The sequence below is a fragment of the Scyliorhinus torazame genome, chromosome 12, assembly GCF_047496885.1.
Source record: "Scyliorhinus torazame isolate Kashiwa2021f chromosome 12, sScyTor2.1, whole genome shotgun sequence".
Classification (NCBI taxonomy): domain Eukaryota; kingdom Metazoa; phylum Chordata; class Chondrichthyes; order Carcharhiniformes; family Scyliorhinidae; genus Scyliorhinus; species Scyliorhinus torazame.
The window spans coordinates 39,997,349-40,021,421 of record NC_092718.1 but is presented as its reverse complement, the minus strand read 5'-3'; the positions used below and the strand labels follow the sequence as shown (position 1 = coordinate 40,021,421).

At 42.5% G+C, this 24,073-nt stretch overlaps 1 protein-coding gene across 2 annotated transcripts in view; it reads left to right on the top strand.

Moving 5' to 3' along the window:
- Nucleotides 1–24,073, top strand: part of cgnl1 (cingulin-like 1) — a 191,908-nt gene that overhangs the window by 137,623 nt on the left and 30,212 nt on the right. For both annotated transcript variants that reach the window (XM_072470717.1, XM_072470718.1), the window contains exons 12-14: nt 1,567–1,737; nt 10,426–10,587; nt 11,735–11,824. In XM_072470717.1, the coding sequence (XP_072326818.1) occupies nt 1,567–1,737; nt 10,426–10,587; nt 11,735–11,824 (423 nt within the window). The remainder of the gene's footprint in view (nt 1–1,566; nt 1,738–10,425; nt 10,588–11,734; nt 11,825–24,073) is intronic.

Genomic DNA, 24,073 nt, shown 5'->3' with positions numbered 1-24,073 from the left:
TGCGGACATTTTGAGCTTGTATCTACTGAATATTACTCTTCAATAATTAGTGGTGGGTGGAGACCGAAGCCTGCTAAAATAATAATCATTAAATAATGGGTCAATTTAAGTGTGACTTAGCTGTATTCCTCAAGTTAACTACAGTCCTTCAAAAGAAATTTAAAATAATAAAATGCCAAATGAAGTTAAATCTCAAAGTTTGCTTATCCAAAGGCTTTCAAATAATGAAGTTACAGAGCGAATCTCCTAAATGCAGTAGTATTTGTTTTATTCATTCATGGGATGCGGGCGTTGCTGGCTTCCCCATCTCTGATTGCCCTTGAGCTTGCTAGGCCATTACACAAGGCATTTAAGAGCCAACCACATTGCTGTGTATCTGGAGTCACATGTAGACCAGACCAGGTAAGGATGGCGGATTTCCTCCCTCAAGGATATTATCGAACCAGATGGGTTTTTATGACAATTGACAATAGGTTTCATTGACCTTCATTCGGCATCATTCCAGATTCCTATTGAATTCACATTTCGCCATCTGCAGTGGCGGGATTTGAATTACTCTGGGTCTCTGGATTACAGTCCAAAGTAAGTAATGAAAGTACATTTTTATTAGTTCTACACTTTTTGGGGGGGATGTCCCCAGATTGCTTGCTTAGAGGGTGGGAAGGGGGGCATATCGCGTAAAATACATGTGCCTGAACATGCACAGTAGTGTTCCAGATTCTGAAAGGAAACCTGGCAGCTTAGTGTTGCAGGCGGTTTAATCAGGCTGGAATATTTATGGTGCTTTGGATAACATCCCAAACAATTTGGGCTTGGGTAAGAGATTTGGGTGGTTTCTTTGAAAGACGGGTGGTAAAATCAAAACCCATCGGCTACTTCCTTTCACCTTCCACTGGCAGCACTGGCACAGGGCCACATTACAGCACTGGCACAGTCACCACCGTCTTGCCTGCCTGTACTCTCGCCTAGAGAACAAATGAAGAGGGAGGAGTTGGCGAAGAGCATGGTGTGAAAATGTGCCTGTGCCATTCTGTGGGAACAAGCAATATCCTGCTTTATGTTCATCTTAGGATTGATATGAAGTGTCTCGAGAAGCTGCGATTGTTCTCCCTGGAGCAGTGATTGTTAAAGGGAGATTTAAGAGAGGTGTTTCAAGTTATGTGGGATTTCAATAAGGAGGCACTTAGATTGGTAGGAAGGTGCGTAACTCGACGCTGGCATTAAAGCCGGGGGGGCGGGGGGGGAGGAAGATTTCTTTTCAAACACTGAGTTGCCGTAACTTTGAAAGAGCAGTGGAATTAATTCAGTAGTAATTTTCCAAGGAGAATGTTTAAAAAGGAAACAATTGACTAAATGGAGCTAATTGAATATCTGTTTCAAAGACCAGACATAGGCATGATGGATCCAATGGGCTCCTTTTGCACTCGAAGACTATGATTCTGATTCAAGCTTTTTTTTTCTTTGGACCTTAATTTAAATAAATGCTTCTTTATCTCTTCTTTTTCTCCTGCTTTCTCCCCCTCCTCCCCCACCACCGTTTCATTTTACTGCTGTTACCGTACGCAGATGGCTGACATGAGTCAGGATGCCCAAAGGTCAAACCTGGAGCTGCGGAAGGAGCTTGATGAGTACAAGGAAAAGACCCGCAGTCAGCTGAGTGGCCTGCAGCAACAGCTGAAAACTAAGGCCCTGGAGGCTGACAAATTTCAACTAGTAACCAAGAAACTGCAGGATGAGGTAATGGAAGATAACTGTGTTTGTTTAACCTTTGACCAATAACCTTTGACCAAAGGCTTCTAAAGAAAGTTAAATCCAGTGGAAAGTTGATCATATACTTAACTTAACACAACACGGAAAACTTATTGCATTAGCGAAATGAAATGTTAGGATTGTTTATTTTGTAGAGTAACAATGGTGGGAAAGTATATTGGCTATTTACATTATTCTGAACCTTGTAGAAGTGTGCGATAAGTAGTGAAATCCTGGGCTTCCTCAATATCTTTACAGGGAAAACATCAGTGTCTTCGTTGCCATTTTCATGAAATGAACTTTCAATATAATTAACTGAAAAGAAACAATTATTAGCATTCCTACCTAACCCTCTGATCCTTTACCCGTTTAAAAACTCATTCATTTGTTGTACTTCAATCAAAAGATTTATTTCGACCATATTTCAAGATTTGCCGATTCCTGTCGTGATTGCTTGTAATGGACTCTGAGTTTGCTGCTCTCTGTAAGAGAAAGAAAGCATATCTTCAAGACCAAACCCTGGTCATTCAGGAATTGGTCACTTGTAGACAAGTACATTTGTGAACTTTTGGTTAATGGCAACAACTTGCATTTATATCGTATCGTTAACGTGTAAAGTGTCTCACGGCACTTTGCAGGTGTGTTATCAAACAAAGTCTGACTTCCAGCCACGTAAGAGATATTAGGGTCAATAAATAGGTCAGAGAGATGGTTTACAAGAGCTAATTAAAGGATGATATGACGATCCAGAGGCTTAGAGAGGCAATTCCAGGGCTTGGCTAAAGGCGCAGCCGCCAATGAAGAAGTGATTAAAAACAGGAATACTAAAGAGGCCGGTTGTGGGGGATGAAGGAGATTACAGATATAGGAACGGTTAAGGCCATGAAGGATTTCAAAAGAAGGATGAAAATTTTAAACACATGGTGTTGCTTAACTGGGAGCCAATGTGCGCGAGTGATCGTGATTGGATGCAATTTGGGGCAAGGGCAGCAGCGTTTTGAATGCTCTCAGGGTTATAAAGGGCACAAGATGAGAAGCTGTGCTGGAGTGTGTTGCAAGAGTGAAGTCAAGTGGCAGCAAAGGCATGGATTAGTGTTTCAGCAGCACATGAGCTGAGGCAGGGGTGGAGTTGAGTAGCGTTATGTAAGTGGAAATAGATGGTCTTAGTGATGGTGCAGATATATGGTCCCAAGCTTATCTCGGGGCCAATGTTGCAAACAGTCTGGTATGGAGTCAGACATTTGCCAGCAAGAGGGATTAAGTCATTGGCTAGGGAATGGAGTTTATGATGGGGACAGAAGGCACTGGCTATAATAAACTTTAAAAAAAAAATTTAGAGTACCAAATTCATGCCTTCCAATTAAGGGCCAATTTAGTGTGGCCAATCCACATACCCTGCACATCTTTTGGGTTGTGGAGGGCGAAACCCACGCAAACACGGGGAGAATGTGCAAACTCCACATGGACCGTGACCCAGAGCTAGGATCGAACCTGGGACCTCGCCGCTGTGAGACAGCAGTGCTATCCACTGCGTCACCGTGCTGCCCTATAATAAACTTTTAAACAATAAACTTGTTCCCACACTATAATCCTAATAGACAGAGGGAAACTTTTCAGCAAAAGGTTTACAAGCAATCTTTTGAAAGATTGGTTCTCCACCTGTTTATATCAATTTCGTCTGTTGATCAATCTTAACTCCACCTTAAGCCAATTATTATGGGCCAGGGTTTAGAGAACCCCAAAGTATATCATGGAGTTCACCTGACCCACAACTTTAAAAAGATTTTGGTTATGGGAGCACAAGGGCCCACTTTACAGGTGTGGTGCAACAGAAAGCTAAAGTATGTTTGAAATAAAACAATGTTTATTCTATGAATCCAGTTAACATTTTATAAATGCACAGTAAACAGTTTATCAACTACCAACACACAGAACTTCACAGATACAATACTCTATAGATAACCCTTAATAACTTCCCAAACATCATCCATAAGTTAAATCCTTTTTTAAAATAAAGACAGCAGGTTTAAATGCTCTACAGAAACAGGTATTACTTTGAAATCATCAATGATCTGGAGACATTCTTTAGCTTGTAGAGAAATAGAGATCATTGTACAGCTGCTTGCTTTGAATGCAGCTATCCACCTCTGAAAACAAAATCACACTGCAGCTGCCAGCTCAAAACGAAAGTGAAACACAAACAGACAGCCAGCTCCACCCACATTCTGACATCACTGCAGCCATTTGATAAACACCCATTTCTTAAAGGTACATCCACCTGACACAATGTAAAATTTTTCCTCAAGGCTATTGTAGTACCTGAAAGTGCCAATCATATTGACACAGCGCACTTAGTTTTCTCTCCCATTTACTTTAAAGAACATTTAGCCCTGCTGCCTCACGGCGCCGAGGTCCCAGGTTCAATCCCGGCTCTGGGTCACTGTCCATGTGGAGTTTGCACATTCTCCCCTTGCTTGCCTGGGTCTCGCCCCCCACAACCCAAAGATGTGCAGGCTAGGTGGATTGGCCACGCTAAATCGCCCCTTAATTGGAAAAAATGAATTGGGTACTCTGAATTTATTTTTAAAAAAGAACATGGTCTTATGCATTTTTCAGTAGAATGAATCCCAAGGGGCAGCAAGGTGGCACAATGGTTAGCACTGCTGCCTCATGATGCCAAGGACCCGGGCTCGATCCTGGCCCTGGGTCACTCTCAGTGTGGAGTTTGCAAATTCTCCCCGTGTCTGCGTTGTTCTCAGTCCCACAACCCAAAAAAAGATGTGCAGGGAGGTGGATTGGCCACGTTAAATTGCCCTTAATTGGGAAAAAAAGGAATTGGGTACTGTAGATTTTTAAAAAAGAATGAATCCCAAAATAGTCCAGTGATTTCCCTTTGAAAACAATGGAAATTATGACTAATGGTTAAAGGATCATAAAAATCACTCTTTGGAACTTCAGGTTTCTTTTGTTTCTGTAAAATTTCCTGTTGTCCTCAATTAGCTTCAGAACAAACTGGTTGCTTTGTGGCGTTCTGAATTCACAATCTTGTGACATGAAAATGAGCGAATTCTCTTGGTGTTTCCTATAGATTACAATATAGCCCTGATGTGTCCGGAGCTTCCATTTTCACTGAAAAGCTGGTCTTTCAGTGTCAGGTTGACTCGGTGATGGGATTCTTGGCTCTGATTCAGCTCCAATCCAGAGATTTGAGCACATCATGTAGATGGATATTTCAGTACAGTATTGAGGGAGTGCTGTACAGCCAGAGGTAATAGTCTTTGGATGAGTCATTAAACTGAAGCCCTGGGGGCATGGTCAGATCCCATGGCCCTTTTGAAAGGGTGCCCCATTGGAAGAGTGCTCGGGTGTCCTGGCCAACAATGCTATTGAATGGATCTTGCAGTCTGTAAATTGACTGCTGCATTTCCCTACAGTGACAAGAGTACTTAATTAGCAGGGAAGGACATTGTGATTACTGAGATTGTGAAAGGTGCTATGCAAATACATTTTGTTTCCCTTGTTTTCTTTTGACACAACTGTTAACCTGCTAAACTGATTAGCAGTATAAAGCAGTGTTCTTCAAACTTTTTTTCCGGGGACCCATTTTTACCAACCGGCCAACCGTCGGGAACCAACCCGGCCGATCTTCGCCACCCACGCCGGCCGATCTGCGCGACCCACCATTTTCTCTTACCTTGTTTGCTGCTGACAAAAATGGAGGAAATGGTTTTGGGTCCCTTTGGCCCTCGTACACGCTCCTCCAATGGAACCTGTTGAATGAAGGTGAAGCCTTCCGGTGTCGGAAGGTATGGAGTCTCCATCTGTCCAAAGTTCTGCATTTTTTCCTGTAAAATTTTATCAAATAAATCCCCCCCGAAATTGTAAAGAAAAAGAAAAATGAAATGAATAAAATTAATGAAAAAAATAATAATTAAATGAATAAGTTAAATGAATAAACCCCCCCCGAACTTGTAAAACCCACCCGTGGGTCGCGCCCCCGAGTTTGACAATGCCTGGTATAAAGAACACGAGTGACAGGGCACCATGTTTGTGCCGGGGGAATGCTCTCCCAGATAATGCTGTACCTGGAGTTCTGTTGTTTAAATATAGAACTGACTGTTGCTAGCCAAACCAGGATTGCAGGAACACGTTGTATAATTTCCCAATCCTCCCCTCTCTACAGTTACCATGTCAAATTTGTAAGATATCGTATTATTAAGTTGCTTCTAGTTCCACCCTGTTATGTCTGCTAATGTTCATGGAAAAAAAAATACTTTTTGTCTAATCTGGGTTTGACTAGTTTGGGAGCTGGCAGTTCAGTTCGAGTTGCCAGTACTTTTACAAGAATCTCAAGATCACAAGCCAGGAATGCGTACATGTGGCAGGTGGTGCATTTTGCGGTATCTTTATATTTCTAATTAACTAGTTAATTCCAGTGCGTGTCAGGTGTAATTATGTAGGTTCTGCAGAAAAGCAAATACATTGTTACAAATTGTGATAAGTATGTCCAACTTAAAAAATTTTACCAAAATTCCAAAACAGGGAATCTTCAGGGAGATTGAAGCACCATGCACTCAGTTATTGATCTTAGAAACGTTGAGGTATTTTAGAAATTTTCACATCACATCGCTTGATCCACATTGAACAGGATATAGTTTCTGTTAGAATTATGCAAGGGACAGCACGGTGGCACAGCGGTTAGCACCGCTGCCTCACGCCGCCGAGTATCCGGGTTCGATTCCAGCCCCGGGCCACTGTCCGTGTGGAGTTTGCACACACTCCCCATGCCTGCGTGGTACTCACCCCCACAACCCAAAGATGTGCAAGCTAGGTGGATTGGCCACGCTAACGTTGCCCCTAAATTGGAAATTGTTTGGTTGTATGTCTTGATCTGGATAAAATATCTAAAGCACTTTGAAATTATCTGAAGCCAATGTACAAAAGGTAGTTTTCATGATTGATATTTTTATTTTACGCAAAGTCTCCATCCTGTTTCAGATAAAGGGGAGGCGGGGGTTGTGGTAGTTGCCAAATCATGTTGAGCACAACTCCCCGAGTGTCTGTGGAGCTATTATCTCAGTGTTGCAGGAAACTGACAATATTCCCTTCCAACTGGGTCTGTTTTGCTGTTCACTTTGTTTTTGACTAGCAAGCAAAGATATCACAGTATCAAATTACAGTGGCACTCTGTAGAAAAACACCTACAAATCCTTACTTTGTGTTTCTTCCCCTCTGAAAACCTTGGAATTGTTATTCATACCAAAAAAAGTATTATAATACACATATTATAAAATTAAAATATTCATAATAATTTTTTTTTCTATTAAAATGATTGTACTTAATAAATAAATAAATAATGGCGACTAGGGGCTTTTCACGGTAACTTCATGAAAAAATGAAAATCGCTTATTGTCACAAGTAGGCTTACAGTAACACTGCCCTTACCAGCCTCCCTGGACAGGCGCCGGAATGTGGCGACTAGGGGCTTCTCACAGTAACTTCATTTGAAGCCTACTTGTGACAATAAGCGATTTTCATTTTTTCATGAAGTTACTGTGAAAAGCCCCTAGTCGCCACATTCCGGCGCCTGTTCGGGTACACAGAGGGAGAATTCAGAATTCCCAGCTGGTATGGGAATTGAACCCGCGCTGCTGGCCTTGTTCTGCATCACAAACCAGCTGTCTAGCCCACTGAGCCAAACCAGCCCTTAATCAAATTGCCAGTGATGTTCCCCCCCCCCCCCCCCCAAATCTTCTTGTGTGCAGATGTTTCCATAACTAATTTAGTTCCACAGGCCAAGATTGTGTAACCAAGCTGCTATTTATTTGCTTCCTCCTATGAAATCTTAGTTTTGAATCAGATTTTATCTCTCATCTTTCTCTCCCACACACAATGCACTAAATTCATAGAATGGAATTTGAGCGTAATAGACAAAATATGTGGTTGCTTCAAATTCAGTCATTTTGAGCAAATTTCTGTATTCCAGTATATTCTAATGAGTACTATGGGTTTAATCAGAAATAATTGCAAGGGGATCGTGAAGCTGTGATGTTGAATAAAATTGCTCAGTGTGCTGGTCAATATTGGATCAGGTTCCAGCGAAGGTTTGTCATGTTGCTGCCATCTTCTGGTCGTAGGTGGGATCTCTGTTGGTGCGTGTCCTTTTTCAAAACTCCAGTTTTTGTGTCCTCGTGCCCCTACTATTAATGGAAGTGAGTAGGTAACGAGTTTGCAAGCCCGACCTTTCCGCCACAGCTGTTCTGTGCCTGCTACTACGGTATCTCATAGCTGCCTGAGCTTGCTTGTTTGGCACCATTCTGTGTAAGGAAACTAAAACAGCAGAAACAATTTTGAGATTAAGCCTCAGTATTTTTTTATACAGCAAGAATATTTTATTTACCAATGTAAGATCTCAAGACCTGTTTGGGTGGAAATCCGATTACCTTTCATCCTGTTTTTGAGTGCTAAATGAACAACCCACGTGACAATTTTATCATTAAACTTCCTGCACAAGCAGTGGCTGCCATATTGGTAAGAGCGCCTTAGGTGTCTTTGGCAACCATCTGAAACCAACATTAGACTCATTTAAGTGTACAAATAGGAGTCCAGCAGTTCAGAGAGGATCCATTTGGTACCTGGGCGGATTCAATGATTCTTAAACTGGTCAGGAAAGACATGTGGCGGGATTCTCCAACCCGGCGGCGACCGGAGAATCGGTGCCAATGGCGTCGGTGCAGTCGCTGCGGCGCCGGTCGGGGGCTGCGCTGGCTATTCTCCGCGCTGGACAGGTGGAGTGCCTGTCGAGTTTGCCCGAGTCCCACTGCCATCGTTCACGTGTGGTCCTACCCGGCGGGACCTCGGCGTTCGTGCTGCAGGGGCCGTCCTGGTGTGGTGGAGGGGGGATCCGACTCCGGGCGGGGGGGCCTCCACGGTGGCCAGGCCCGTGATCGGGGCCTACCGATTGGTGGGCGGCAAATCCCGGGGGGGGGAAGCTATGTTCCTCCACGCTGGGCCCCTGTAGGGCTCCGCCATGTTGCCTGGGGGCCGGCGCGGAGAAGGCAAACCACGCACATGCGCAGACCCGTGCCGGCAGTGCTGGCGCCCGTATCGTCAGCTGGAGCTGCGTGAAGCACTCCAGTGCCATATGCCCCCTGTGCGGCACAGGATTGCTGCTCCTAGGGGCCAGATGACGCCGTCGTAGAACGCTCTGGCGTTTCCGACGGCGTCAACACTTCGCCCCATTGTCAGAGAATCCCGCCCATGGTATAAGTAACCAGAGGGTATGGATCTAAGGTTAGCGGCAGGAAATTTCAAGGGGATTTAAAGAAACCTTTCTCACCCAGAGGGTAGTGGGAATCTGGAACTCATTGCCTGAAAAGATAGTAGAGGTGGAAACCCTCACAACATTTACGAAGCACTTAGGCACTTTGAAGGGGCAGCACGATAGCACAGTGGTTAGTACTGCTGCATCACAGCGCTGAGGTCCCAGGTTCGATCCAGGCTCTGGGTCACTGCCCATGTGGAGTTTGCACTTTCTCCCCATGTTTGCGTGGATTTCACCCCCACAACCCAAAGATGTGCAGGATAGGTGGATTGGCTGCGCTAAATTGGCCCTTATTTGGAAAAAATGAATTGGGTACTCTAAATTTTTTTTAAAAGAAGGAAAAAAAATAACATACAAGGCTACAGACCAATTGTTGGAAAATAGGATCAGAATAGATAGGTACCTGATGGCCGGCTCAGGCATGATGGGCCGAAGGGCCTCTTTTTGTGCTGTAAAACTCTGACTTGGGAAGCAGGCGACAGGAGCAGCAGCATTTACAGGGATACCCAACTCAATATGTAGGTAAAGCTCTGAATAATTGTGACTGACTACGAGACATTCTTGGCGATGTTATTTGTCTGAATTTGGAAAATCTTTACTATTAAATGGATATTGAGAGCACTGTCTTTTGGCTGTGGCTGCATCTATCACCCCACTGGCTGCAGGTGTACTGAGGAAGAAGGGAATCTTGCTGGGAATGCATTTGATGCTGCCTCGCGAGGGCAACAGCAGGGGAATGCGGCCAGTCTGTACCCAGGAAGGTCCTAAAAGACAATGATTAGATGAATTACAGTTAATCTGTTTTTGGTGGTATTCAAGGGGGTAAATGTTGGTCAAGACACAGGGAAAACTCCCTGCACTTTTGCATAGTGTCATTGGATTGTTTATGCTTGGCAAAGAAGATAGGAAAGGCTTTGCTTTAAGGCCTCAACAAGAGATGGTCCTCTGGCAGTGCAGCACTCCCACAGTGCTGCATGGAGTGTCCGTCTAGACTATGTGCTGAAGCTTCTGAAGTGGAGCTCGAACCCATCAGCTCCTGGCTCAAGACCAAGGTTGATACATATGCATGCATATTTAGTTTACAAAGCTTTATTATCGTAAGAATATAAGTAACTTATGAAATCAGGGGAAAGCTTTCTTTAAGTTTATTAATATGGTGATAATCACCAAATTAACTGGAATTAAAATAATCTGCATTCAAAGCATAAAATGCTTTAAATAATACCGTATTTGATTTTACAAAAATTAGCATTGTTGTGCAGACCAGGAATTTCTGGCTTTTTACAGATTTTCAGCATTCACAGTTTCTATTTTAATAACCTGTTAATATGGCCTGATGTATTTTGGATCAGATGCGGCAAGTGAGAGAGGAGTTGGAAGGCTGTTGCCGTGAGCGAGATGAAGCAGCTCTGAAGAGTCAGCAACTGAAGCAGAAAGTCAATGACCTAGAGCTCGACCTCGAAAGTAAAATGCACTTAAAGGATGATCGAATACGGCAGATCAAGCAAATGGAGGTGAATGAAAATGAGCGATCAAATGTACATCTTCGGACGGCACGCTGGCGCAATGGTTAGCCTCACGGCGCCGAAGACCCAGGTTCAGTCCTGGCCCTGGGTCACTATCCATGTGGAGTTTGCACATTCTCCCCATGTCTGCTTGGGTCTCACCCCCACAACCCAAAAAGATGTGTAGCGCAGGTGGATTGGCCATGCTAAATTGCCCCTTAATTGGGAAAAAAAAAATTTGGGTACTCTAAATTTTTTTAAAAATGTACATCCTAAACATTTTGTTCATAATTCTTACGTGGAAGATCTGAATACAGCACGGCTCAGAGCGGAGCAGCTGATTGTATGACTAATTTTAAAACGGTCGGAAAGTTCACTGTGATCAAAAGTTGAATTGACCTCCCCCCAAAAAATAGGTTTCGCCTTCAAAGGATAATTGAATATTTCTTGGTTTATTTTCTTATGGATTCGTGGAATGGCCGTTCAAAAACTAAAAGCACGAAATACGCATTGAGGTTGAAATCCTCAAAAATTGGGTTTGATCAAACATAAAATAAAAATAATTCCAATATTTGTGAATGCATCAACAATTAAAGTGTTAACATTATGAATGTTAATGCAGTGTGACCTTTATATCATTAGGAGCATGTTATGAAAAAGGACTTCCATTAATTGATTAAAAACATCTGCTTCGTCTTTGAAAAACCAGAGATCTGTACAATGCAGTGTTGGCTCAGTTATTCTGCATCTCTGTTCGAAAGAATTTTATACCTAGCACATTTGTACACTAACAGACATTGTTGAAGCAAATCGGACAGATATAAGGAGACATTTCTTCACCCAAAGAGTGGTGAGCCTGTGGAATTCATTACCACAGGAAGTAGTTGATGCTAAAACATTGAATATATCCACGAGGTGGCGAGACATAGCGTTTGGGGAGAATGGGACCAAAGGCTATGGGGAGAAAGCAGGATTAGGCTATTGAGTTGGATGATCAGCCATGATCGTGAAGAGCCAAAAGGCTTCCTCCTGCTCCTATCTGCTATGTATCTATGTATAATGCATCATACCTGTACAATAGGTGAAAGCAGTTTTATGAGGACAGAGGATGTTATTTCCGAGCCACTATCCACCTCAACCTGATTTATGTTTGCAGGATAAATTGGCAGAGATGGTGATGGAACTGGACGAGGAGAGAAGCAATTCAGACCTTCTAACAGATCGCATCAGTAGAGACAGAGAACAGGTAACCAAGTCAGTTACAGTAACAGATTGGATGTTGTTGAAATAATTTGGTCTGTTGGAGTTGTTCTCCAATCTGCAGCATGAGAATTTGTTTCACACAAGGTATAATTATAAAGACAAGCCAGCAAAGAATGAAATGTAGGCAAAAGTAAATCATTGGGACAGCATTTCCTCCAAAAGCTATCTCATTTTCAGGGCGTTAATGTTGCATTAGAGGTCTAGAATGCTACCAATTAGATTGATTTCCCCCCCCTTATGAATTATGCAGTAAAGCTTACAGTTGTATTGTGTGTGTATTTGGGATATGTGCAGAGTTGCCAATTATTAAAAATGTACAATCCATTGTTTATAATTCATGATATATTTTGCAACAGGCAGTGTCAGTGAATGACTTTAATAAGTATTTGACTGCCATAGCAGCCAGAAACAACCCAGATTTCCTGCTAGTGGCCTCACTCATTAATACTGTATAAATGACTTTGTTCCAAGCAGCTTGCTGCCGACTTTGTGAGATGTAACCAAATTCACCAGCTCCAATTCTCCCCGAATGAATTCGCGTAACTATCGAAAGCTGCTTGATTAAAATACTCACGTGGAAACAGGAGTGGGCCATTCAACCCCTTGAGAATGTTCTGTCATCCAGTTGCATCATGACTGAACTGTACCTTAACTCTATCCGTACCACTTGGTTTTGTCATCCTTCATACTCTCGGAATGGAAATTCCAAATAGCATTGTTTTTCTGCAGGCGTGTGGAGAATCAAATGGGCCTCTGTATTCTCAGTCTGCTCCGCGTTCTTCAGAAAGTATCATTGTGCAAGGTTACATCATTGTGGAGCGCGTCACAAGCTGCTCGGCACTGCGTTAGCCTGGAACCAGTTCTTTACTTGCAGCAGAGTAAAATAGTGTGAGAGTGGAATCGGATTCCTCAATTTCGGGATCAGTAGCCTTTTTGGTTCATAAGTGCTGTCCCAGATCATATCACGTTTGCACTTAAACTATCTTGGGTGTAGTTTTAAGTCCCCTAGTAATAATAGGTTACATAAATGTTTGAATAAAGCTGGTGTAAACTGGTGTGAATTGCTGAAGAGAATCGCTGTCATTGATGCCGTATTTATTTCAGCTTGTCCAGTCTACAAGTGATGTAACAGACTTGAAAGCCAAACATTTAGCTCCATTACAGTGTACGAGCTATCTCCATTTTCACTGACTGCTTTTGTGTGGGGACGTTCCGACAGATAGAAGCCCCAAAGCCAAAAATACCAACTAATTGCACCCACTTAATATGTCGTAAGACTGAATTACTTCTTAGAGCACAGCACTGGAGCTTTTTGTTCCTGTATAATATTGTTTTGAAATATCAAAGGCAAAACAATTTATTCACTCCTACAGAATGACCAAATTGGTTGGTGTTTTTTTAAAAAATCAAGTGAAGCCAACATCTATCCAACTGATTTCATGCATCATTAAAGAACTGTTCTTTCCCTTGATTAGTAGCCAAATCTTAGGGGGGGAAATGTATGCATGAGTTACAGAATTTTACATCATGTTTTTGTCATTTGATCTTTCTGGCATATGATTAAACGAGTCCTTTATAACCCCCATCACTGATCGGTTTTAAATTGAGAAATTATGGAAAAGGCTTTCCATTTCTTCTGACTTCACATGTTGAGTTGATGCTTTTGCTTCAGAGAAATAACAATTTCTTTAAAAGTGGATTGTATTAGATTGTAATTTGAAGATTATTTTGCACCTTCCCTGATGTGTGATTACACTTTTTTTTCCAGAAAATTAAGTGTGCCCAATACTTCTTTTTCAATTAAGGGGCAATTTAGCGTGGCCGATCCATCTACCCTGCACATCTTTGGGTTGTGGGGGTGAAACTCACGCAGACACGGAGAATATGCGAACTCCACATGGGCAGTGACCCGGGGCCGTGATTGAACCTGGATCCTCGGTGCTGTGAGGCAGCAGTGCTAACCACTGCGCCACTGTGCCGCCCGAGATTATATTTTTCATTACCTATTTCTTTCTAATGCCATCATTCCATCCAAAATGATTGCGTACTCATTGTTGAGATTCATGATCTAAATATGCATTCTATGTTGAAATTAGATGTCTCAACATTTTCTTGTTAGCGGCAATGCTCATAGGCTTACTTAGGCTCTGAGTGGATTTATATTTGGCTCTATAGCATCTCAAGCTAAATTAGTTTTCAAATGGAATTTCACCTCATTGAAAAACAACCTGTGAACTCGGGGCTAGCTTGTCTAGATGGGACCCATTGAAATTGAGGAGACTGGGTATTTTGATATGCTAATATGTTAATGAAAAAGCTTAAATGTTGATTCCCACGGGCATACTTCCTGATAATCTGTATTGTGAAGCCCAGCAGATAATAAATGTTAGGCATTGGCTGATCAATTATAATAGAATTTACTTAGCCTGTTCCTGTGAGAAACACCCAACGCGTCTCTGCTGGTGTGTGTGCCCCAAATGAGCCTCTGCCCACCTTAATCCATCTCGCCCAGTCAACATGTTTATTTTCTCCCTCATGTACTTATCAAGTGTTTCCTTAAATACATCTTGCGACTTGCCTCGATTGTTCCTTATGCTGGGGGGTAAAATGAGCCTTTCAGCTGAGGCCCTGCTCGTGCAGGTATGCAATATCCCAGAGTAAATGGAGTTACGAAAGCATGCAAAAGGTGGTTGGTTTAAAGTTTCCCCATGCATTAAATGATTGTTTACAGGTGACACAAAATAGATAAAATTAAGGAGAAATAGTGTAATTTTGTACGGCTCTGTTCCAGTGTCAGAGTCTGACTGGAGACGAGCATGGGTTGGAGATGGAGCTGTTAAGCTTATAGCCCCCGAGTTTCTGACCCATAGTTGCTACTTCTGAACCTCCATGCTGGTAAGCATCTCGTAAACTTACACTTTTTTTCAGTTGTAGCTTCCTCAGTTTTAGCCGTACTGTCTGCATGCCTCTGCTGGTGAGAATAATTTTCAGTAGTTTAACACTGCTGTCAGAAGGAAATTACTTGTATAATAAATGGGGTATGTAAAATACACAACAAGTGCATGAAATCTAATCAGCTTAGTACTGAAGGGCTTATAATTCATGCAGTGCATTGTGTAGAGCCCTGCCCAGAATATGCAGCCGGTTAAAGAAAGGAAATGCATGTATTAATGAAATTTTATTCAACTCCGCAGGGCATTTCAAAGTGCTTCACTGTCTGAGTTAATATTGTCATTTTGTAAGCAAAATCGGGAGCTAATTCACGTACAAAGTCACATAAACGCCAGAAATATGTGCATAAGATGTAAAGCAACAGCCCAGGAAACTTAACAGGGAGGTTTCGGGTTACAAACTATTTTACATTAGTTGGGAATGACTATCTTTCAATATTCGTCTAATCTCTATATTCAGCTGAATGCGACTGAGCAACATCTGAATTGATAATTTTCCTGCAGAGAACATGAAATCATTGTTTAATCGCATTAATTTACAACGCTCTTATCCTGTTAGATTTGCGAATGAAATCGTTTTTGTTTTGTGTACATTACTCGACACGTCTTGCTGCCCGTTACTTGCCCGGAAATCGCTCTCTTCTTCTAACTCTTTCATGTCTTCCGTTTATTCCCTCCCTCTCCACCCGTCCTTACTATCTCACTTGCACAACATATCACTCCCATGCACGTGGTGGGGGGCTTACCCTTCTTCCCCTGACAACCCCCCCCCCCCTGGCATCTTGTAAACATCCACTTATTAATATGAAAAAGATCCAGCATCGCACTCTTGTATTCTTGGTGCTGTGAGATGTAAGGATGTTACCACGGCAATGGTGAAATAAAGGGAAGATCAGCCTCCCCGTCACTGGTTTCTCTCCGATGAGATCCACACTGATTACTCTGCACCTGCTCCACCAGCGATACCAGGTGTTGGAGGCAGCTAAATTAGAGTGTGGAAATGAGATCCCACTAGTCCGAACAGAAAATAAAATGTCATTAGCTTTGCCTGGTTTAAGCTTGTTCTGTTTTCGCTGACTCAGGTTCCCCTAGCGTTGACCGGCACAGTGGTTATACAGTGGCGAAGCTGAATAAATAAACTCAGAGGAGAACTAATCAGTTTATGTAAGAAAGGAAATAAATGCTAACATTCAAATCCTAACAACTGACTTGACCTTCAGATCGTGGAATGTTTTCTTGTTCTTGGAAGATGAACTGACTCTAAGACATGCTGTCTAATGCTGCAGGACTGTACTTAACTTCATATTCCAAATTTAAAAGGATAATTACAATGCCCATTCACTCGATGTGCAATTTTTATTGTATTCTGACACTTAATCATTCTTTAATTTAGGATAAATATGACCTGTGGGCACATTTGTGTTTGAATTGCTTTAATGAATTCTTAATAATTGACATATTATTTGACCTTGTCGCTGTATGGTATGATTAGGCCACCGCATAGACCCCTCGGTGATAACAAGATGTGAATAAATCTTGGTAATTAATACATATTTATATTTAAAGTTTGTCTTTTTAACAAGAAACGCTCATACAGATTGTTGTTCTAAGGTGGACGTTCAGGTACATCGTTGACCAGTCAGAAGAGGCAGTTCACCACCACATTATTTATGCCACTTGAAAGATATAAGATATAAATACATTGCTATCCTGGATGGATTCAGGAAAGTACAATTGTGCAAGGGTAGTTTCAATAATTTCAATACCCACCATGTTTTCTTTTTAAAAATAATCTTATTCCATTTTCAAAGCCAATGTGTAGAGCGGATGGGGCAAGCCCTTAATCCATCTCCTTTCTTGCTGCAAAAAACAATTCAAATTCAAATTGAGTCCAATTTGTGGTCCCCACAAGAGAGACAAACAAGATCCAATCTGACGAGATTTAGACATTACACCTGATCTTGGGCATGATCCTACGCTTAATCTTAGCCAAAAGGCCATACACACCCAAGTTTTCATCAGAGAATAAGATTAATCTTATCACCGGTGATACTGATCATCATACACTAATTTGTTCTTAAATCCGTTGGCTGGTTTCATAGAATCCCTACAGTGCAGAAGGAAACCATTTGGCCCATCGAGTATGCACTGACCCTTCGAAAGAGCACTCTACCCATGTCATCTCCAGAGACTTGAACAGGCGAATCTAGCCCTACACCTCGGATTAAGGTCCTCCCTGCCCTCCCAGATGGATGTGAATGATCTCCTGGTACTATTAAAAAGAAGGAACTGAGGATTTATCCTTGGTTTCGTAGTTAATATTTTAACTCTCAAACTACATGACTAAAACTGATTAACTAGGACGGAATTCTCCTATCTTGGAGACTAGTTCCCTTGGCTGGGTGTTTCCTGCTGCGGAAGGAAAAGACGGCCAAATTTTCCGGCCCTGACTTCATTAATTATGCAACCGGGCATTTTGTGTTGTATTGCGTGGCGGGGCAGGCCTGATGATGTGTCGTCTGCCATCCTATCCGGGTGCCATATTGCGGTGCTGTTCTGAGGTCCACGGTTGCTGTCGGTCTCCATCCTGCACTTTGGAGGTAGCCCCAGGCATTGTTCTGGTGAGTCTTGACATCTGGACGTCACGTTATTCCAGACATATTTTGCACTGGTGTGGTTTCCCGCTGGCACTGACGCTGGCCGGGCCTTCATCTGTATCCCATTAGTGGGATACAATGTGTTTCAGGCTGCCCTCCAGGGGGTTTCCCGATCTGCCATAGTAGTCCCTAGGGGAAGATCCTGCTGAAAAATTAAGACCGGTTGGATTATTGGGCCCACCCCCCCGAAAACCACCACCATTGAACATACTGGCGAGGGCTTGGGAGAATTCTGCCTCTAGGCTTTATCACATTGTGACATATTGCGGATTGCTGTATGCACATTCACTTTTGACCTTTTATATTAATATGCTAGGAAGGCGGAACAGAAGAAACCAAATCATGACCTCCCCCTACATAGAGCGGTGGGAACCTCCACCACCTCCCAGGCCAAAAATTACATGTTTATATTTTTGGGCGCAAGACTGGAGGCGTCATGCCAGATCAATTGGCTTTTTAAAACTTTTTTTTAATAAATGTTTTTTATTGGGTTTTTGAACTTAGTATATTTACAGTTATGTACACAGATTGAAAAAATATATATATATATATATAAAAAAGAACTTGAATAATTGGTTTCTACCATTTACCCAACTTTGTCAACAATGTTTAGATGTAAGATAGCAAGAGGGCATAATCTTACGGTAAAGGGTCACCCATTTAAGACAGCGATGAGGAGGAACCTGTGGAATTCTTTACCGTAGAGTAATGTGTGTTCAAGGCTGAGGTAGGCAGATTTTTTAATCAGTAAGGGAATCGGGAGTTATTGGTATAAGGCCGGAACGTGCAGCTAGGGGCTTTTCACATTAACTTCATTTGAAGCCTACTTGTGACAAGAAGTGAGTTTCATTTCATTTTTCATGAGAATTATCATATTAGATCAGTCATAATCTCATTGAATGGCGGAGCAGACTCAATGGGCCGAATGGCCTACTTCTGCTCCTATGTCTTATGGGTCAAAGTTAATATTTCGGGCATCGCAACAAGTGATTTGGAATGGAACCTCCAGAGCAGCAACTTGTAAATAATTAACATGTTTCAGTTTTCTTTCGCCTAAATCATGTGTGGTTGCAACTATTCTAGATCTCTGCATGACTGTCACCTTGGAATACCTCACCATATAGTTTTGGAAATTAAAAGTGGGAATTTCCAGTTTGGATAGCCATTTGCATTGTATTGTGATGGATTGGTAGGCTGAGGGTTAAAAATTGGGTTCTGATTCACCTTAATTAGCGACGGTGGGGTTGAGAGGTGGGGGGGGTGCGGGGCTGGGGGTGGTAATGTAGCGTTGTCATGCATGAAAACCACAGATGAAATGGATCGTAATCAGGGTTTGAGCTACAAACGGTTTTGATTTACTTGAGAGATGTATTTCTGGATCTATGAAGAGAATAATCCATTCCAGCCGGAGAGCAGGAGGAATGTGGGCGCCAAATAATAAATGAAAGCTATTCCATTAAACATTAAAAAGTAATGGATGAAATGGACAAGAGTAAGAAAATAGGAATTCAGCAGTGCATAACCTTTTAAAAAGACCAACTTTAACAGTAACAACTTGACTGTTAACCTCTTTGATTTGAAATACATGTGGGAATAATGAGTTGTTTTTACTATAGTTAAAAGGTAAGTAAACTTTGAGCGTTCTCTGCAAGAATAGGTAGTTCAGGGATAGAGATGCTTGGGACAGATACTGCAAAGTAATTCTGCATTCTTGGTTCAAATGTTTTCGACTGGTCTCACATTTATATTTTCAGAGCTATAGGGCAGCCCGATGGCACAGTGGTTAGCACTGCTGCCTCATGGCGCTGAAGGCCATTGTTCGATCCCGGCCCCGGGTCACTGTCCGTGTGGAGATTGCACATTCTCCCTGTATATGCGTGGGTTTCACCACCACAACCCAAAGATGTGTAGGTTAGGTGGATTGGCCACGCCAAATTATCCCTTAATTGGAAATGAATAATAATTGGGTACTATAAATTTAAAAAAAAAAAAAAAACATATTTTCAGGGGGGCAGCACGGTGGCGCAGTGGGTTAGCACTGCGGCCTTACGGCGCCGAGGTCCCAGGTTCGATCCCGGCTCTGGGTCACTGTCCGTGTGGAGTTTGCACATTCTCCCCATGTTTGCATGGGTTTCGCCCCCACAACCCAAAAATGTGCAAACTAGGTGGATTGGCCACGCTAAATTGCTCCTTAATTGGAGAAAATGATTTCTGTACTCTAAATTTAAAAAACAAATAAATATATTTTCAGAACTATTGCAGCAAAATTTTAAATTCAGCCGTGAAAAATAAAACTCAATAATTCAGTAAATATCTTTATAAAATTAAATACAAAGATTGTGTTGATTGTCTGCTGTAATTTAATGTTTAACCAAACATTGGCAACTTTCTAATGTGAGTTAAAATATTGCATGAAATGACTGCAGTGATCTGGGGGCAAGGCGCCTCTAAGTGTTTTTATTTTAAAGGGGACCCTTAATTTTTAAAACCTAAATCATAGATTTCTGCAATAGACAATTTTCCAGTCTCATTGTTCTGTGGAGGTAATATCAGCCCAGCCCATTTGTGTTTAGTTAGAGCCAAATATGTGTAGGGATCTTGAGAACAGTTTGGCTAGGTTCCAACCAGTGAAGCTCTATTTTAAATAAAAGGGCATATATTTTCTAGCCATGGAGTTAAATGTTTGGTTTCATGATTATTATTAACATGGGCAATGGTTAGCATTGCTGCCTCACGACGCCGAGGTCCCAAGTTCGATCCCGGCTCTGGGTCATTGTCCGTGTGGAGTTCGCACATTCTCTCCGTGTTTGCGTGGGTTTCGTCCCCACAACCCAAAGATGTGCCGGGTTGGTGAATTGGCCACACTATATTTCCCCTTAATTGGAAAAAATGAATTGGGTACTCTAAATTTAAAACAAAGTGATTATTATTAACATTAACCGCTGAACATGTGGTTAAGCAAACCACTGAGTAAAACAAATCTGTATTGGGTACTAGAACAAGAACAAAGAACAAAGAAAAGTACAGCACAGGAACAGGCCCTTCGGCCCTCCAAGCCTCCGCCGACCATGCTGCCCGTCTAAACTAAAATCTTCGACACTTCCGGGGTCCGTATCCCTCTCTTCCCATCCTATTCATGTATTTATCAAGATGCCCCTTAAACGTCACTATTGTCCCTGCTTCCACCACCTCCTCTGGCAGCGGGTTCCAGGCACCCACTACCCTCTGTGTAAAAAAACTTACCTCTTATATCTCCTCTAAACCTTGCCCCTTGCACCTTAAACCTATGCCCCCTCGTAATTGACCCCTCTACCCTGGGAAAAAGTCTCTGACTATCCACTTTGTCTATGCCCCACATAGTTTTGTAGACCGCTATCAGGTCGCCCGTCAACCTCCATCGTTCCAGTGAGAACAAACCAAGTTTATTCAACCTCGCCTCATAGCTAATGCCCTCCATACTAGGCAACATCCTGGTAAATCTCTTCTGCACCCTCTCTAAAGCCTCCACATCCTTCTGGTTGTGTGGCGACCAGAATTGAACACTATACTCCAAGTGTGGCCTAACTAAGGTTCTATACAGCTGCAACATGACTTGCCAATTTTTATACTCAATGCCCCGGCCAATGAAGGCAAGCATGCCGTATGCCTTCTTGACTACCTTCTCCACCTGTGTTGCCCCTTTCAGTGACCTGTGGACCTGTACACCTAGATCTCTCTGACTGTCAATACTCTTGAGGGTTCGACCATTCACTGTATATTCTCTACCTGTATTAGACCTCCCAAAATGCATTACCTCACATTTGTCCGGATTAAACTCCATCTGCCATATCGCCGCCCAAGTCTCCAAATGATCTAAATCCTGCCAGTTCTGTATCCATCTTGCTAGCTCACCTCTGATCCCGTGTGACTTCACCTTTTGTACCAGTCTACCATGAGGGACCTTGTCAAAGGCCTTACTGAAGTCCAAATAGACAACATCCACTGCCCTACCTGCGTTAATCGTCTTTGTGACCTCCTCGGAAAACTCTGTCAAGTGAGTGAGACATGACCTCCCCTTCACAAAACCGTGCTGCCTCTCGCTAATATGACCACTTGCTTCCAAACGGGAGTAGATCTTGTCTTGAAGAATTCTCTCCAATAATTTTCCTACCACTGACGTAAGGCTCACCAGCCTGTAGTTCCCTGGATTATCCTTGCTACCATTCTTAAACAAAGGAACAACATTGGCTATTCTCCAGTCCTCGGGAACATCACCCGAAGACAGTGAGGATCCAAAGATTTCTGTCAAGGCCTCAGCAATTTCCTCTCTTGCCTCCTTCAGTATTCTGGGGTAGATCCCATCAGGCCCTGGGGGCTTATCCACCTTAATATTTTTCGAGACGCCCAACACCTCGTCTTTTTGGATCTCAATGTGACCCAGGCTATCTACACACCTTTCTCCAGACTCAGCATCCACCAATTCCTTCTCTTTGGTGACTACTGATGCAAAGTATCCATTTAGTACCTCACCCATTTCTTCTGGCTCCACACATAGATTCCCTCCCCTGTCCTTCAGTGGGCGAACCCTTTCCCTGCCTACCATCTTGTTTTTTATGTACGTGTAAAAAGCCTTGGGATTTTCCTTAACCCTATTTTCCAATGACTTTTCGTGACCCCTTTTAGCCCTCCTGACTCCTTGCTTAAGTTACTTCCTACTTTCCTTATATTCCATACAGGCTTCGTTTTTCCCAGCCTTCTAGCCCTGCCAAATGCCTCCTTTTTCTTTTTGACAAGGCCTACAATATCTCTCGTTATCCAAGGTTCCCGAAATTTGCCATATTTACCCTTCCTCACAGGAACATGCCGGCCTGAATTCCTTTCAACTGACATTTGAAAGCCTCCTACATGTCAGATGTTGATTTCCCCTCAAACATCCGCCCCCAATCTATGTTCTCCAGTTCCCGCCTAATATTGTTATAATTAGCCTTCCCCCAATTTAGCACATCACTCATATCCTTGTCCACCAGCACTTTAAAACTTACTAAATTGTGGTCACTGTTCCCAAAATGCTCCCCTACTGAAACTTCTACCACCTGGCCGGGCCCCAATATCAGGTCCAGTACAGCCTCTTCCCTAGTTGGACTATCGACATATTGTTTTAAGAAGCCCTCCTGGATGCTCGTTACAAACTCTGCCCCATCCAAGTCCCTAGAATGAGTCCCAGTCAATATTAGGGAAGTTAAAGTCTCCCATCACAACAACTCTGTTGCTTTCACTCCTTTTCAAAATCTGTCTACTAGAATAGCAGGCTAGCTGTAAGCGAAGCCTGTTTGCACCCAAGTTATTCACATCTACAGCAAAATTCTGGATACTCTAAGCATGTGTCTGTCATGTTTTACTAGGTTCTCATGTCTGGAATTTCCTCTCAAAACTACTGTACTTCTCTCCTTTAAGACAGTTTTCAAAACCTGCTGCCTTGATCAAGCTTTTGTCTTATTACCTCCTTGTATAGTAATAGTAAGTAAATAGTAAAGTTGCCCCAGATGACCATCGGCTGCTTTCCCCTTTGAGGGGGAGAGCTGACTTAACCTGATTTAACCTGAGGATCACCACACCTCAAGCAAGGGGCAAGAGACCTTCATGCGTAACCTCAGCCGGTACAGGAATTGAACCCACACTGTTGACCTTGCTCTGCATCACAATCCGGCTGTCCAGCCAACTGAGCTAAATTGGCCTCCTTGTATAGCTTGCTGGGCAAACTCGTTGGATATCATTCTTAACCCTTTGGGACCTTTTAATGTTTTAAAGCTGCTATTAAGATGCAAGCTGTGGTTCTAGCATATGAACCCACCTTTTTAAGCCTATGAGAATAACTCAGGGTTGTTTAAGCTGGGAATCAACCTTCTGAATCGTTTCCAAGGTCTCTGCATCATCCACTACAGGAAGAAACTAATTTGATTTGGTGATGTCATATTAATTTATCATAATCCATTGACCACGGACTTGTGAAGTTCTGTTTATCCTGCCATTTTGAAACAGAAATAACTAAGCTTGACAAAGCTGGAAGATCACAATCCAATTCTAATTTCTAGTCTTACTATTTAAATAAATTCTTTGAAATACTTAACTTGCACTGACTGCAAAATACAGCCTCGGCGACGACCGTATCTGCTCAGCTTAGAAATCGAAATGGAAACCTGCACTTGCGGTATGGCTCTGGTCTAACATTCTGCCCTTTTATCACCAACGTGCGGAAGATATGGTTGAAGAGAGTTGATTTAAGGTTTTTTTTGAGAGAGGAAGGCGGCAGGGTGCAGAGGATCAAGTTAATTTGCAAAAAAAAAAAAATACTGCAGATGCTGGAAATCTGAAATCTCAGTTTGCAGGAGTGATCACAGAATCTATAACATTTTGAAAGGTGACCACCAAGTGCATCCATTATATCTATAACCATCACTTTCAACATTCTAGGATGTAGATCATCAACTCCATGGGATTTATCAACTTTCAGTCCCATTAATGTAGAGACATGGGAAATAGGAGCAGGAGGAGTCCATTCGGCCCTTTGAGCCTGCTCCCTCGTTCATTATGATCATGGCTGATTATCCAGCTCAGTAACCTGTTCTTACTTTCCTCTAACTCCTT